The sequence below is a fragment of the Poecilia formosa genome, unplaced genomic scaffold (genome assembly GCF_000485575.1).
Source record: "Poecilia formosa unplaced genomic scaffold, Poecilia_formosa-5.1.2 Scaffold18, whole genome shotgun sequence".
NCBI classification, from domain to species: Eukaryota; Metazoa; Chordata; class Actinopteri; order Cyprinodontiformes; family Poeciliidae; genus Poecilia; species Poecilia formosa.
Window position 1 is genome coordinate 654,607 of NW_006799957.1, and position 17,233 is coordinate 671,839.

Here is a 17,233-nt window from a genome sequence, read left to right on the forward strand (position 1 = left end):
AAAAATTTTACCTAGCAGACTGATACTTCTTTGTGTCATTTGACAGTAATGAAACCAAACACACGAGGTGTCCCAGGTCTTCATTCACTGGCCTCTTGTTTCAATATCTGTCCTTCCTCTCACTAAAATCTCTCTGAACAAATAAGCAGAACCTGTTGACTTCTTGAAACCCAGACCAAAAAATATACAAACAAAAGATGGTTTGCTACAACTTTCCCATAAATATCAACTTCATATTTAATTTGTATCAGATCTTAGCTCTTTACTTGTTTTATTTATGCATTTGATTATTTCCTTTTACATGATGCTTAAATTAGTCTATTATTATTACAATATTTCTAAGTATAATTTTGTCTACCTAGGTTCCCTTGTTTTTATTAAATTAATTTGCCCTACCTTCCTCATAGGTAATGCGTCCGTTGCCATTTTTGAGCATTAGAATGTATTGTATATGGAGTTTGATTAGCTTTCTAATAACCAAAGAAAAAGTCTCCTCTAATTTATTTTGAAGGCTTGATTATCTGTTTCCGGTCATGTTAAGTTAGCTTTTTTTTTCTAACTTACCATGTCTGTCTCAGCTACTGGAGTCTGCAGGTTTCTCCTCCCTTTTTTACGTCACAGATAAGCCTAAGTAAACTCGTGCAACAAGTGGCATGGAGGTAGACTTCCTCACTGTGAGTTTCTAAAAAATATTTTTATATGTGTCTCCTTTTTTTTTGGTGCAAATAATCAAACATAGTTCCATTCTTCTGAAAATAAATCAACCATGGATATTTAAAACAGCTTACACAAACAGCGTCGTTGGACAGAGATACAAGAGCACAAAAATACAGAATGGGGCTAAGTAACACATCTAAGGTGTGTATGCAAGTGAAGGATGACACACACCTAAAGACAATGAGCAGGAAGTCAAAACAGAACAAAACACAAGGATGTGAAAAAAGGGAGTGCACCAGATAAATATTTATGTTCAAATACTTTATGCTCATATCACTGAGCATGGACCAAAATGAAAACTACTGATATATTTAAAAAAAAAAAAAAACAGACTCGAAGGAAATAAGTGTTCCTCACAAAATTGATTCTTCTTCCTATAATTATTGTTTGGACCAATAAATAGGAATAAATAGCTTAACAAATAAAGGAGACAGGACAATAATCTGCAGTACCACAGGAGAGCAATAAGCAAGTTTAAGCCAAATGGGAAAAACAGGTTTATTTTTAAACTGGACCTCATTATCTTTCTACCACACATTTTGGTAGCTCAGATTCTTGGACACACCAGCAATAATGGATAGAAAACAAAAATAAAATTCTGTATACAGGCAAAAACAAGTTTTTAAAAATATATATGTGGACAATCTAAATAGCATGACATAACAGTAATGGTACAAAAGAGGTATGAGGTACACTTAAGGGGCGTACAATGTTCTCTTTTCTTGCCTCTTTTACATGATTTTAAATTTAGTGCAATGGAAACTCTTGAGTCCCTTTCATGTTTCAATAAGGCATATGTGAAACTTAACACATCTTATTATAGCGAGACATGGAGAACATGTTACCGGTCCCTCTGACGGGTAAATGAAAAAACTTATAGTTGCATTAGAAACATGAACGTCTTCCTTCTTTTCTTTATCGAACATATTTATAACCTACAATCCTCTCTGTTGTAATAAAAACAATGATATAGATCTTTTATGAGCACATTCCATCAAAAGGTAACAAAAATTAACAAGCTACTACAGAACGTGTGCAACAGTCTTTCAAGTGCCTCAGGTGTCGTTATTTTCATTCATTATTACCAAAGTAAATACTGCAAAAAGACTCTGTCAGGGTCCAGTGCCATAAAGGTCCATTCATTTGTCTTCACTTCCTTCATGCTCCTTCTGTTAATGTCAACATACGTGTATCTAAAGATGTAATTTCTGCTTTTTGTTTTTTATGGGTGTATTTTTATTTTTTTTATTTTACAGATTTCCATCCTCTTAATGCAGAAGCATTTCTTTGGTTGCCTTAAATCCTCAGTTGCAAACCCACTTATTGATTGTGAAACTATTGGAGGCTTTTTTTTTTTTTCCATTAGATATAGGGAGTAACAACTTGGGCGTGGCAATAAAACAATCATCTTTCAAAAGATTCAGTTCCAGCCTGGCTTTGGACATCAACAAAACCCCAAAAAATACTACAAGGATTTTTGTGCACATCACAAACAGCAAGTTTGGGAGAAATTTAATTCATTTTTTTTTGAATGACTAAAAATCAACCAATAGTGATGGATGAAGCTGAACTAAAGAAAGGTAGGTCTTTTTGAGTCAGTGAAGGTGCTTTTTAAACCCGAGGCTTTTTGATGACAGTGATGTTTTCATCTCCCGCCTCCTTCCTCCTTCCAGGGCTTATTCAGGGAGCTCGAAGTGACCAGTGGGAGGGGCCTTAAAGAGTCGGCCCGACTGCTGCAGCAAATCTTATCAAGTCTCTGATTCGTGTCCTGCCAGCGGGATGATGAACACAGTGATGTCGTCGCCTGAGCCCAGTTTCTCGTTGGGTAGCCGCCAGCCGCGCTCTTTTAGGACACCTCTGGACCTCATCAGCAGTTCCTGAGCTGCCAGTGTGTATCTGTGCAACACACACAGAGAGCACACATTCATTTCAGCAAGTCATCCACTTAAAAGTGAAGGAATAAATACATCAAAACAAAATATGAACGTTATTGTTTATCATACCTAAATCATGGCTTAAACATCCTATTCTTATACTTAGCAGAAGCATTTTAAATATCCTACATCACAGCATATGTTAACTGGTTAGGCTAAATATAGTGTTTTAAAGAATAAAAAGCTTAAAAAAAGTTGCATGCATGTACAAAAAACTTTCAAAATCTTAAAAGAACTCTTAAATATCAGTTCTAACGACAGGTTAGAGAATAGTTTATAAAACACACAGTTGGAAGAATAAAGCAGGATTTGTCATCCCCTAGTGGACAAACGTGATACAACACATCTGAATTGAACAATTTTGTTTTATAGATAGCACTCAGACAGCAAAAGCCTGAACCAAAAAAACAGTTTATGAAACTGCTCACCTCATGGGATCAGACGGGTCACAGCGTGATAAATAGGTGGAAACAGCTTCTGCCACTTCCTTGTCAGTCGTTACATCCCACAGTCCATCTGTGCCCATAACCAAGACGTCGTCTGGTCCGTGTTTGTTTTCATCCAGGTTGTAAACTTTCACCTGTGAACAGTGGAAACAACTGTTACATATTTGTAAAGCTGCAAATATGTAGCTTTATTTGCCGGGAAGGAGAGTCAAAAATATTTATGCTAAAATATCAAAGGTGATGGAATAGTTAGACAAAATGCCAGATTTTCAAACTTCAAAAACTAGAACCATCATCTCCAGTGTTTTTATGTGACATAATCCTGTACAGTTTGAATGAGTTGCTGAATTGTACAGAATGTTGGGGGAAAATATGAAAAAATAAATAAGATGGAATAATCTACTGCATAAGTGTGAACAGAAAGAAATCTACTAAAATCTGGGAGAAAAAAACATGTATGACACGGGGGATTGCCAAAAAGCAACCAAAAGCACAACAATAACAACAACAAAAACAGACAGTGCTGTATGCTACATGTTTTAGGTGCTGAATCCTTAAAAGCGTTTTGGGTGTCACCTCTGATTACAGAGAACTGCAGCCTTTGGAAACTGAAATGAAACCTCTCTTGTAACCCTGTGCATTTTTTTCAACTTTGATAGGTCAATAAATATTTGCTTTTTTTCAGAACATGCTTTGTTCAAATCGCTAACATCAAATCAGAGACACATTGTCTGAGTGACTTTTAATAAGCATGTGATAGTCAGATCATCTGTAAGCTCAAAATACTCAGGTCATTTAGTGATCCTGTGAGCTGAGTGAGGCTTGAAACAGGAAATGAGAAAGTGTGACCAACAGATTCTCTATTTAGGTACATTAGTCCTACAATGACATATGATGTCTATAAAGGGTGAAAAAATAGGTTAGTACATAAAACAATACACTTCTCTGTCAAGTGAGAGTCATGCAAAAATGTAGAATTTATCTTAATTTAGCAAAATTGGTTTAACGGAATTTATTTTTAATTCTTGGTCATAATCAAGAAGGTTTTCTGTTATGGGAAACTGACTGTGGTTTATACTGCCTGGGGCTTGTGGCTCTGAGTTGAGATGAGGAAATGGTTAAAAAGGTAAACACACTTTCCTGTAAACAATTTTCACTGCATGGCTCATGTGACATTTCGTAGGTTTATTCGTCTTACAAAGGATGCATACATTAAAATGTGATGTTTTGATTATTTCTACATGATAAATGTTGCACTTCTCATTGAGCTTATACCAGGATCGAATATAGCTGTAGCCACATTCAGATCATTAATGTGTGGTAAACAGGCAGAATAATGCAGATCACTTTTTTTCAATCACGTCATACAAGTCAATCCAGCAATATCAATAGTATGATCTGTGTGTGCTTTCAGAGCAGGCAGCTGGGATTGTGGAATTAAAGATGCATTATCTATCTCTCGGTAGCATTTACCTGAGCAATATGCACAAAGTGTGTTGGGCATTTCCACAAAACCCAACAGTAACTGTCTGAGCTCTGTGTTGGGATTCCCATTCTGGCTGTCCCAAATGCATTTAGTGGTTGAAATAGAAAGTGATTTAACTTATCTTAAGTTAAATCACTTTAACTTAAGATAAGTTAAAGTGATTTAACTTATAAAGTGATTTAACTTATAAAGTGATAAGTTAAATCACTTAGAGTGATTTAACTTATCACTTTAAGTTAAATCACTAATATTTAACTTAAAGTTAAATATTCTAATATTAGAAATATTAGAACTAATATTTCTAATATTCAGAAATATTAGTTCTGAAGCACTAATATTTCTCATGTTAGAAACTGGGGTATCACAAAGTAGCACTTTATAGTGCTTCAGAACTTTATTTGCTTAAGAACAAAGAAATCATTCAGTGCAGCGGGAGCCTGTTAATAGGTAGTTAGATGTTCCTCTGTTGCCACATTTAAATGAATGAGTCATTAAACAGACTCCTGCAGAACCTGATGGTATCCTGTGGAGGTAATGCAATCAGTTTAATTAGGTTTGCTGGAGCATGAACACATCTAATACATGAAGGACAGCAGATCCAATAGTCCAGGTTGGCATCCATTGTTTTAGTATATATACATGTTATTATACATTATACGCTGTATCATTAGTCAAGTAATGAAAAAAAGTTAATTTATCTATTTTAACATTTAGCAATTTACAGATAGATCCTTTAGAGCTCCACCATGGCTGATGAGTGGTTGGAAATAAATGTTATTCTCCAGATGGCTTCACAGTATGACAACCAGAATATTGCTAAGCTGTTATCTCTGATTTTTATATATTTTTAAATCCATATTGCAAAGAACCATATACTTTCCAAAAAAAACAGTAAATGGTGAACCAAAGTTTGTTGAATTTTGATTTTTTTTTTCTTACCCTAACGGTTTTTATTGAACAGCAGCTCGACAGGAAAGAAGGTGGGGAGAAAAGGAGATGACATGCAGCAAATGTTTGAAATTTTTGTGTTGTGATTAAATATTTTGTGGAAAACTATTACATCTCTTTGTTTATCTGCCAAATAAAGTTAATTTTAGGCCTGCAGGGAGTTTTAAAAACAGGGATGGAAACCAGTGAACACTAGTGTGATTTTGGGGAGGTTGAGAACCTTGCAGGCAGATAATGACCTCTAAACCTAGACTTCTTTAGTTTTGTTGCTTTTGGTTTTAAGAGCTGTTAATTTATTTGAAGTTTATATCGTTTTTGATCGTCCCAAAATGATTTTAGCACTTTCCTGAAATCACAAATCTGAGCAGAAAGAAAAGCAAAAACCAACCTCTCAGGCAGACCTTAAGGCCGTACTAAGAACTATTTTCTGATGTGACGCTAAAAAGGAAAGCTCAGGGAACGAGAGCTGTTTGATCTGATCTTAAACTGACTGAAGCCACTGAAGCAGAGACACGGAGGCGGCTCCTCCGGCGAAGCTGACAGGTAGCTGGTGAAACTGAGACTCACCTCAGGGACACATGACAGGAAGGGCTTGATGTAGATGTTGGAGTTGTACACCTTCAGGTCATGATCTCCCAGCCCACGAGTCACCCCGATTGTTGCCATTACACGAGCCTGCACACACGCACGGATACACACACGCACAGTCAGTATCACGTCAAACAGCAAAGTATTGCAGGGTTTTTGTTCCAGGATGAGCTTACGTTCCCAGAAAATCCAATTATGAAGGATTATTAGAAGAGAGCATGCTCTTTCAGAGAATAATGAAAACACTGAGCAGGTCTCATTTTTGTGCAAGCAGACATGGCATTCAGAGGAAAAACTCAACAGAGAGGAGAACGCTTTAAAAATGAAAATTAAAGAAACATAATCTGCTCCACTTTGAGGAGAACAAATCATCCCAGGAAATAATGAAAATGGAAAAAACAATAAAAACCTCTCAAAACATTATGATCAATACCAAAAAGAGTGACTTACACTGTCAATAATGTCACACTAAAATTGTTAAGCTAAAATTGCATATTTACATCCTAGACACTAATAAACTAATAGAATGTATTATCTCTGGTTTCGAGGAGACACACTGTCTTATGGTTTTTGGTTTCTTACCTTTTTCCCTTCTCCATATATCAGTGGGAACTTCAGATCATCTTCTACAATTGTCTTATAAGCCCTGCAGTGACAAAGCAAACACCGGCTGATTAGATACACGGACATTTCACTTGATTCGCAAACTTTCAGCCCAACTTCCTAGGTTATACTCGAGATTCGACTTAGCTAGGTATTTCTATGAAATATTGCTGATTAGAGCAGTCTTTAGCTTGGAAACAGATTACAGCTGATCATTTTATGAACACTTATGGGATGAGAGATGTGAAGCATGAAGAGTTTTACCAGCCAGTCATGGTGTGGTCTCTGTAGAGCATCTTCTTGCCCAGCTCACTGTGCTGGATCCTCCGAGGGAACTCAATGTGAGTGAACTCATTTCCCAGGAGTTCGGGCCTCAGGAAGCCCTGCAGGGACACACTTAGTTAAAAGAGGCTGCATCAAACCAGAGAATGAAAAGATTTGAGCAAATTATTTTCTAAAACAGGTTTGTGTGAGCGGAGAGTGAAACCTAATAACAATAATGATGATAAAAAAAGTCAGCTTGTTCTTGGGGAGTGTTATAGAGCTACTAAAGCAGACAACAGATGATTTACAGACAGCTGTGGGGTCAGCCTAGATTACTGAATGCTTGCTATTAAAATCTGAAAAGTGTCAGGGAAATGAAAAATGCAACAATACCAGATACTGTAACCGCTGTCTCTCTGATTCAGGGGTGAATTCATTAGTCATCGGAATGACTTCATTGTTTCGTATAATTATGGCCCTGAAGAGAGAAACGCAGATAACAGAGCAACAGTTTGGTCAGCAGTGAAGTTGCAAAAAAAGAAAAGCTTACACAACGAGTATCTACACGAGCTAAGAGCACTTACCTGCTGTCTCCAGCATTGGCTACATAGAGTTTTCCCATTAAATAAACGACAGCTAAGGCACAACAGCCACCAGAAATGGCATAGGAAGTTTTTTCCTTTTCAATGAGGTCATCCTGCGAGTAAAAAGCAGAAATAAAAGGCTTCAGATTTCTGTAAACATGATTTACAGTTCATTCTTTCCTAAAAAAAACAAAAAAAAAACAGCAAAGAACAAAGAGGCTTTGAAGAAAACATTTGCCTCAGGATGTTTATCGGCACTGTAATCAGAAACAGACAGTAAAACTGCATCAAAGGAGGATATGATTCCAGAGTCGCAGATTCAGTCAGAATAGCAGTTCATGTGAGAAGGATCTTAATATTCTGACAACTTCATGATACAGTTTCAAGACAATCCAGCCTACTTCCTTTCTGTATTTAACAGTGGTGCCTTACAAAAACAGTTGTGTTGAAATTTTTATTATTTTGTTACATTACAGATCCAACTCTCAGTTTATGTTACAAATTGCTGGATGTAATTCAAAATTCTTAGCAAATAGAAATCTGAAAAGTAAGTCTCGTAGCTGTAGTCCTTCCCTTTTACTCTGATACCACTAAATAAGATCTAGTGCAACAAAAGTCCACAGGTAATTTAATCTCTGTTTAAATACAGCTGTTCTGTGAAAAGGCTGGTTAGAAAACATTCTTGAACAAACCACTTTGTGAAGACCAAATACACACCAAGCACACCAGAGACAAAGTTGTGGTTTAGATCAGAAACAAGTTAGAAAAAAATAACCAACAAGGCGAACAACTCAAAGAGTTCTGTTCAAACCATCATCTGAAAGTGGAAAGCAATGTTTCAGTGACTGATATCCTCATTTTTGAGGGCCATGCACTTTAAGTGGCCCCTGTTAAACAGGAAGACCAGCGAGATGGAGGCTGAAAGCATGTCTGTTTCCCAAGTACATGGCTGGGTAGATGGAAACAAAAGAGAATAAATATTGCAAAACGGACATAAAAACAGCTATAAGACAACACTTCTGAGACCTGATGTTATACTTGGAGCTGTATTAGGAATAAACTTCCACAATAAACTCTTCTTCTGTTACCAATTGCTGGATAAAGGCAGATTGTAGCTGAAGTATTGTTTACTTTTTAAAATCAGAACTGCTGCTCCTCAACTGCTCCACAAGCAAATAAGAGGCCACGTTTTCTCAAGACAGCTGCTGAGCAAAATTACAACAGTCTTAACCTCAGAGCCAAACCTTCAGTGAAATGGTTTATATCAAAGCAGTCATGTATTAACATGGCCCAGTCCAAGTCCTTATGTAACCTCCTCTGTCAATATCTAACAACAGAAGATAATTGCTGTTCATGGATGTCCTCTATTCAGTCTGACTCAGCTTCAGCTATTCTAAGTTTTTAAAAGTTAAAAACAGAGAGAGACAAACCCCCCAAAAGTTGCAGCTTTAATTGCAGGAAAAGGTGGTTCTTCAAAGTTTTGACTAAGTAAACTGAATACAAACCCACACCACACTTTTCAGTTTTATTTGTAATATTTCCCACTTATGTGCTGTTTTGTGTTGATTTTCCATATAATATAATATAAAATCTTGAAAAAATACATTCAGGTTTGTTGGGACAGCATGACAAAATGTGGGAAGGTTCAACCGGCATTAAAACTTATTTTCTAACACAAGCACAATGTGTCCTAATCCTCTCACCATCTGTTTGAAGGCGGTCTCTATGACTCCCATCACCAGGCTCTCCAGGCTGACGACCTTCTCCATGTGAAAGCGGACCGAGGCGTCGCAGACAGCGTCAGCGTCTTCCGCCGAGTCCTGCGTTCCTCCTTTTTTCGCCTCTGTCTGGAAGGGGCTGCCATTCTTGGCCAGGCAGATGGGAGGTGCACTGTTGGGATTCTCCAGTAGGTGGCAGATCTCCCCGAGGCCGTCTCTGATGATGCGGTGGAGAAGCTTGGATGCCATGATGGCAGCGCCAGAACCCGCATGGCCGTCAAACACCCCCCAGAAGTGCAGAGGGATTCCTGTGTTGTCCTGCAATCGATTCATAGAAACATAAAATCCATTAAAAAGAAATCATACAAGTTAATTTAGGAAAATATTCCTGTTTGTTGAATTTAAAAAAGCTCTATTTCGACATGAGTGTAGTTCAGAAATATGTTTAACCTTTATGACAATGCTGCAGCCATCTCTTGCACATTCCAATAATCATTTTATCACAATTAATGTGTTTGATCTGATTGTTTCAGCACTAATTGAGATGTATCATTTTAGTGCAAGAATAACAACGTAAAAAAAATATATATCAATCTTCTTTGATGTTAATAGCAGCCCTCAGTCATATTTACATTGGCTCTCAATGAGTAATGCAGAGACAAAGGAAAGAGTCTCCTTAGGGCTTTTGCTGCTTCCATATGATGCAATGAGTGATGGAAACGTGTTTGAACCGTCGTGTCTGCAGACATGTTTACAGGCCCAGTTAGCTTGGCTGACTGGTAAATAAACTGACTAGACATCTGCTTATCCCTCAGATGCTGCACGCAAGAGGGGGGAGGGCAGGACAAGAGATGATGTCATTCGTTTACTCCTAATGTAGGAGGCAAATGTGTGTATGTTCGAGTGTGACCTGAATAAGTACTGACTGAAAGATGTAAACAGGTGTTAAATGGCCACAGATGGAGTTCATTACACAGATACATTAGATTTTACAACATTATTCTTACATTGATGGATACTTGCTATTTTTAACTGACGGACAACAATGATAACTGATAATTGCACCATCTGGGTAGCTTTTCATTACATTTATGTGACTGACAGACATTAAGCAATGGCAAAGTGTTAACTGTCTTCAGTAAATCTTAAATAGGACAAAATGTCCCAAGATGGCCCCTGACAGAAGGATTCCACAAATTCGTTAAAATGTTGCCAATTTAAACTCAGCTGTTGCAAATTTATTTATAGAAGGTATTTAAAAAGAACCACAACTTTGAGTTGACAAAATTTTTACTAGTACAAAATGCTATGCATTAGCAAACCTTGACTGATGCCTGTTTAACATTATGGAACAGCATCTGAATAAAGCAGTGTAATGTGATTCTATTTAAGTGATTCAGTTGTGTGAGTTAAAAACCTCAGCTCAAATATAATCCTCAAATATTAGGAAAAATGAAACTGAGTATTAGTTAGGGTGCTAGTTACAGCTTCCTAACTTGCATGATTTTTGCTTGGCTTCATATTTCTGCTCTTTCCTCACAAGAAAGTTGATCAGACTTTTAATTGGGGATTTTTGTGTGTGTTCTCAAAAAAAAAAAGTTCTTATCAAAGAATGGGTTAAAACCAAATCATGTCCCTAGACTACATGAATAGACACTGTTAGAGACTTTCAGTGAAGTTGCTTCAAGATATAAAACAATTTAAAGTGCATCACTCCAAAGCACCTAGCTGTGTAAGTCAGACTGAAATCTATTATTCCCTCCAGCCTTTGACTAGCCCATTCATTCCTGGTTGGCTGTTTTTGCTCACCCCGTTGTCATCTACCAGAGTGGAGTTTCGGTGTTTGCTGCTTGGTTTCCTCACAAACAGCTTCTCACAAGACGCCTGGTCTTCATTCAGCATGCTCTTCCCTGCATTGATCGCCCTGATGGAGGAGGACACAATGAATTACAAAAGGAGCTTTGACTTTGATGATTCATAAAAATCATTCTGGTCCTTCTGACCACATTCTACAAAATGGTGGTAAAAACTAAGAGTGAGGTACAGAGGGGGAAAAAGTAGGGCAGGATGCAGTCTTGTCCCAGAAGGAAGTCATAGAAGAGATTAAGTGTTTTATGATGAGATGACGACGATGGTGGATAATGGCCTGAGAGTAATGCACGGTTTCATACTCAAGCAGTATCATCTGTCCTGTTGTGCATTGCAGCAGAATTTATTGAAACTGCTGGGAGGGAGGAAAAAAAATGATAACGGGTTACAAAAGATTGCAACAGCATGCAGCCTTCTGTATGAACGTTCCGATTTAATTTGTAATATCGTAGAGTAAAGTAATATAATATCACTCTACACTTAGTGCTGACTTTGCAGACAAGACAAATTCCATTGATTGATTATTTTCCCCTTTATGAGAAGGGAATAGGCTGTAAACCCCAAGGCTTATATAATCATCCTAAATTACAAACATGTTAGCAAACATTCACCAAATTAAACATCAGGAACGTGTGGAGTCAGATTCCTGGCCTCTTGGTAAATGAGAGTTCATTATTCATTCTGCAAATCTCTGTTTCCTCAAAGTCAAGAGGGAAAAATCTGTCTCTTTAACTGAGCTGAGCTGAACTGGATGTTATTAAATTCAAGCCAGCCATTATTATCATATACTCCAATTTAACTCAAAGCTAATACAAAAATATCGATCAGAGGTGCTATAGTTTCCCGTGGAAACTAAAAGCTGCCTGGAGGAGAAAGGAAGCTAAATTGGCAGCTATTCATGGTGTTTTGGAAACAGTGTAAAAATATCCACTGGCATGGTCAAGCTGCCACATGGGGTGAAGCTGGAAAGGCAGCAATTTGGGCTTCATACTGTTAGGTTATGTAACGTTTTCAAGCTTAATTATAGATAAATGCTACATTAGCACATCTATGCAGCTATTGAGAAATTACAGTAATTTATTTATTGTCATGAAGTACCTCTGGGGATTTCTGCTGCTCCTGTTTTCACTGAAAGAAAAGTTAGAGAAACAGGATAGAAGTCCAAAAGAAATCTAAAACCGAGCCCGATACTGGAAATGTAGATAAGAGATAGGAGCACCATTAACTAAACCATAAATGTTTAGCTAATTACAGTCACGTAAAATCATGGATGATTGTTTGTCAGATCAAAAAAATATAGTGTATGAGGTTGAAATGACCAAATGTGGATTACATAAAGCCCTGTCAGTGTCCAATCAGTTGAAAGCAGTGGACAGGCACCACCGTGTCCTGCACTGCGGTGTCTGCATTGGGACTAATGACGGTGAAGAATTTTAAACCTCCTGATTGTCGTCTCCGCTTTCTGCCGGGGCCGGGACTTTTTTTCAGAAATGCAGATGCATGACTGGCGAGAAACAACTCTTCATCTGTTCTGCAGCATGATCACAGCGATTCTACAAGCGCTCCTTCTGTTCGGCTCTGCGCTCCATATTAGTTGCTGTTCTATAGCTTCAGCTGAGCTTAGTGATTTTTTTTTATTATTATTTTTTTTTTCCACCAAGGTCATGTGGAAGGGTTGGCAGCATTGAGGCAGAAAATTGTCCAAAAGCTCGGAGCTTTGAAGAAAATTTGGAACAAATACAGAAGGCATGCTTTTGATTTGCTGTTACCAGATGGATTTCTTCCATAAAGCCTTTTATAAACCTTTCCGAGAACACATGATTAAATGTTCTCCTTTTTCTGTATCCTGAATTTTCTGATTCACAATAAAAGAGTCAGTGATAATTTAGTCACATGAGCTCAGTGAGCTATAATTACACGTTGCTGTTTGCTGCGTGGGTGGATTTCACTTTAAACCCGCAGCTTCAGCCTCCGCTAGCATGTGCGTGAACTCCATCCCTTTGCTTTCTTTCTGTCAGATGACTGACAACTAAACTGTTCACTGTCTGGAGAATCAGTGTTTCTCCTGCTATGCGTTATGCAAGGAAAGTTCAAAAAGAGGAAGTGAAGAGTTCCTGTGAAATCTTTTCTTGCGGCTGATGTGCTTTTTACGTGTGATGCAATTGCCTTTCTGCAGGCGTCACTTCTGAAACATTTTAAGGTTTATTTGAAACCACCTCTAAAAAAAAAACAGAAAACCTGACCAATCTTTAAGAACTACTTATAACATTTAGACATGTTCTCAACCAACTGTTTCCTGTTGGCCTAGTAACTGAGTAAAGCTATGTCTACTGGAAGTTGACTGATTGACAAACACTGCAGGACAGGTTGCACAAAATTGTTCACAGCCCCATGAAAAACATGAAAGAATGAGACTCTTCGTGCTCTGAATTCCTTTGCAGGAGGAGGAAGCTGCTTAGCAGCACATGAAGAAATGAAAGCCGACTGACAGGACAGAGTATACACCCAAAGTGAAAACAGGCACTACTCGAACTTGTGCGTAGTTGGGAACATAATGCAGCTGCTATGATTAGGGCATTCTGAATGTGCACATTGTGTCCCACAGTAAATTTAGTCTGGACACAAGAAGAAGAATGAGGGTGTTAAAGTGACAGCTTCATATGTGAAACAGGTGCATACTTATAGCACATTTGCACATCTGCACCTCAAACATGGTTATTGACTTAACATTGTCTATCGTTTGTTTAAAATTACAGTAAAAATGTGATAATCATGTTTTTGTATCAACATATATTTTCCTCTGTGCAGCTGTTTGTGTTGGCCTTGAGTATTTGTTGTTGTTGTTCTCTGCCTACATCTGTTATTTCATGAATCTTTAATCACATCGCCTATGTTTTGTTGTCACTAATAAAACATTTATGAGGTTCAAAGTACTTGTAGCTTATCTTTGCTTTCTATTAGTTCTGCGCTTGAAAGTAATAATTTCCATGCTCCAAAACAGATGAAACAGGAAGATGAAATTTATGCATCTTTACGTCAAAGACACTTTATTTCCCCACGACAGGTGAAAAATATATTTCTTCAGTTATCCTGCAACAATGTGCAAAAACCAGTCCACACATAAAAATGCCTTCTACAGTCATGTCAGGCCAATAAAAAAAAAGCACAACTAACTCCTAATTGCCTCCAAAAATGCATAAAATGTGAATGTAGGCCAGCAGGGCGGCCTCCAACTGGACAGCTTCCATCTGCACTATCTGCACATCACTGTTCATTCTCATTAGGGCACCAGGGGAAAAAAGTACTGAACAAAATGGACAAGACCAACAGATGCTCCACATCAGTTGTGTGAGGATTAAAACGTCTGCCTGCTAGATTTAAGATTCCTAAAGGCCAAATCATTCTAATTCTGATACATTACAATACCAATCAGTTTTGTATTCTCCATTTATCACACCTTGTTTTGATATGAACAAATGAACTAATAAGATAAGAATGAATCTATTAAATGGATCGTTCAGAACAGCGGAAATTGGGTTCATAGTCTGTCTGTATTAGCATTTTGATTTTGTAGAAATCAACTAGATTTTCCAGGTTTATCGAAACTGAGCCAAGAGAGAAGTGGACCTCAACCATCTTAAAACAACCACAAGACCGAAATGTTCAGAGTGGTTGTGAGAATATATTTGTTCTAAACAACAAACGGCTCTCATGTTAATGTAGTGCTGAAACATCATTCAACCTGTCTTTTGAGATGTTCGGTACTCCTGTGGCTCACAGGACAGCAGCTGCCATACACACACCTTATGCCTTGGGCCGGCTCTGTTGTAACTAATACAGACTGACATGTCTGTAGGAGCAACAAGCAACATTTTGTCATTGCAACAAACACAACTGTGCAGTGGAACAAGATTAAGCTTCCAGCTTGAAATGTGTGAGTAGCAATAAGTGCATCAACAGTAATATAGTAATATACAAGATTCACATGTTGGTAGTTGTATAATATTGTCAATGTTGCCCAGCAGTCAGTATTATGAAATAAATGATACCCAGAATTGATAGAAAGCAGCATTTGTAAGTGTAGGGTTAGAGGCTGAGCTTTCCACTCAGAAGTAAAGATGAGTTCTATCAACTTGTAAAAACCGTGCGCTCAGTTTTGATGCCTGCGCTCTGGACTGTATGAACTTTTAACAGCTTAAGCTTGGCAGATCAGCTGATAATGCTGCATGCTGTAAACAGCATCAGCTCTAATGCTGCGATTACAGTTTCTGTGACTTATACACCAAAGTCGTTTGCTGCAGAGTGCGGCATGACTGCTCAAGCTAAACCATAGCCTGATGAGGCCCATTCAGCCTTCTGGGAGGTCATGGTGTCCCTGCTGACTTTTTTTTTTTGTTTGTTTTGTATGAGTCAGCCTTTTTCCTTAAAAGTTCAACACTGAGTAAGGAGTAGCCCACAAACTGGTGGACTGAGGCTTGTCTCACACACAAACACACACATGCAATAGTTTGGAATGTTACAGAGTGTTTTTTTGTCCGCAGGAGTCAGTCAGCAGTACATTCTGCTATCTGCTGATGCAGGAATCACATTCTGCTCTGCATTTCCACACGCACAAGTGATCCATTTTATTTTGTGTGCATGAGAAAAAGACGCAGGAACACAGAAATAGCAAACATCTCTTTACAATCGCATAGCTGCTATCAGATATTGTGGTCAGAATGTTTCAGAATCAAACCGGTCAGATCTGACGGCAGCCTGCATGCAAAGATATCAGACCTCACTGGTGTCCAATCAGCTCAGATGTGGACAGAGGTAGCTCTGTCTACCACTCTGATCATCACTGGGCTGCTGCAGCGCGTCGGAGCTGCTGCAGCAGCAAAACCCCTCAACAGGCCTGTCATTAAATTTACACCACACATCAGTGACTCATTTGCAATAGATTTAATAAACGTCAGGGGTCTGAATAATAAACGGATGCACTCACTCTGCGTATCCCGCCCCCCAGGGAAGCCTGGTGCCTCTCTTTAGCGTGACCACCGGCCGTGAGGCGTGTTCGGTGGAGTACTGCAGGAGCTCCGGGGTGAGGTCCAAGAAATCCGGCCGGCCGTAAGGGAAGCGATGCGGCAAGCCCTCCTGTCCGCTGTTCTGGCCTCCACCTGAGTGATGGTTGTGGTGGTGGTGTCCGTGAGGCATCATCCCTCCGACCAAGTTGGACATCGCGTTTTTAACTTTGCTGATCATCTTCGGCACCCGGACCAAAAAGAAAAGAAAAAGAAAGAAAGATCCAGGCGGAATAAAATTACACGCGATGCGATATCACGGTGGAAACGGACAGGGGCGAAAAACAACAGCGCGTGAAGACGGCGACGGCAATCATTTCAGGAAGCGATTGTTTTCCTCATTGGACCCATGTGACAGCTTTGAGAAAAGCAGACGCGAGGTTTTCCTCATTCAAACGGAATAAAAAAGCCTCCTTGGCTTGCGCATGGGCCGTGATCCGGCAGGAGGCTGTGGATCATCTGATAGGGCTGGGCTTCACCGGGATGTGCAACCAGCCGTGCAAAATTCACAGGCACCCAAATATCTGGATGGCAGATCTTTAAACTTCTTCTGATATCACATTTTAGACTTAAATCTGCCTTTGCTTCACAAATCCCCCTCTGGCCAAGATAAGGGAAGGTCTGGTTGACACTGACAGGAATATATTTCAGTTACTTTCTGATTCGTTGTGATGTAACTCTGCCCTGCCATCTCCAACTTCCGCCTTTATGACTCACCTATAATATGGCATCTCATCTGGTTGAGGATTTCCAACACCTCCATAATAATAATAATTTAAAAAAAATATATAACAAGTTATGTAACCAACAATCCTCTAATATCTCAGTCAATATTACAAATTCAAACTGTCCATAGGATGGGAATCTACAGAAGCCTTTCCCTGTAATTATTCCAGTGCTCCAATTATTAGTGCCACTGGTGCCTTGCATTAAAAAAGTCCTGGGTTCAAATCCCAGCAGGGGTCTTTCTGCATGTTCTCTGGGTTTTCTCAGAGTACCTCAGCTTCCTTCCACAG

General features: G+C 38.7%; 1 protein-coding gene and 1 long non-coding RNA gene across 2 annotated transcripts; one reads left to right on the top strand and one right to left on the bottom strand.

Moving 5' to 3' along the window:
* Positions 1 to 1,201: 1,201 nt before the first annotated feature.
* ppm1j (protein phosphatase, Mg2+/Mn2+ dependent, 1J) lies at positions 1,202 to 16,818 on the bottom strand. Its single transcript, XM_007546877.2, has 10 exons — positions 16,142 to 16,818; positions 11,098 to 11,212; positions 9,274 to 9,606; positions 7,571 to 7,683; positions 7,380 to 7,464; positions 6,987 to 7,105; positions 6,702 to 6,765; positions 6,099 to 6,206; positions 3,080 to 3,231; positions 1,202 to 2,613 (listed from the first exon to the last, which is right to left on the bottom strand). Exons 1-10 carry the CDS (start codon positions 16,396 to 16,398, stop codon positions 2,466 to 2,468), a joined length of 1,494 nt encoding a protein of 497 aa, XP_007546939.1. The 5' UTR covers positions 16,399 to 16,818; the 3' UTR covers positions 1,202 to 2,465.
* Positions 3,240 to 5,467, top strand: LOC107835672 (uncharacterized). The gene is made up of 2 exons (XR_001661485.1): positions 3,240 to 4,709; positions 4,913 to 5,467. It is a non-coding gene; the product is annotated as an uncharacterized LOC107835672 (long non-coding RNA).
* Positions 16,819 to 17,233: the final 415 nt, after the last annotated feature.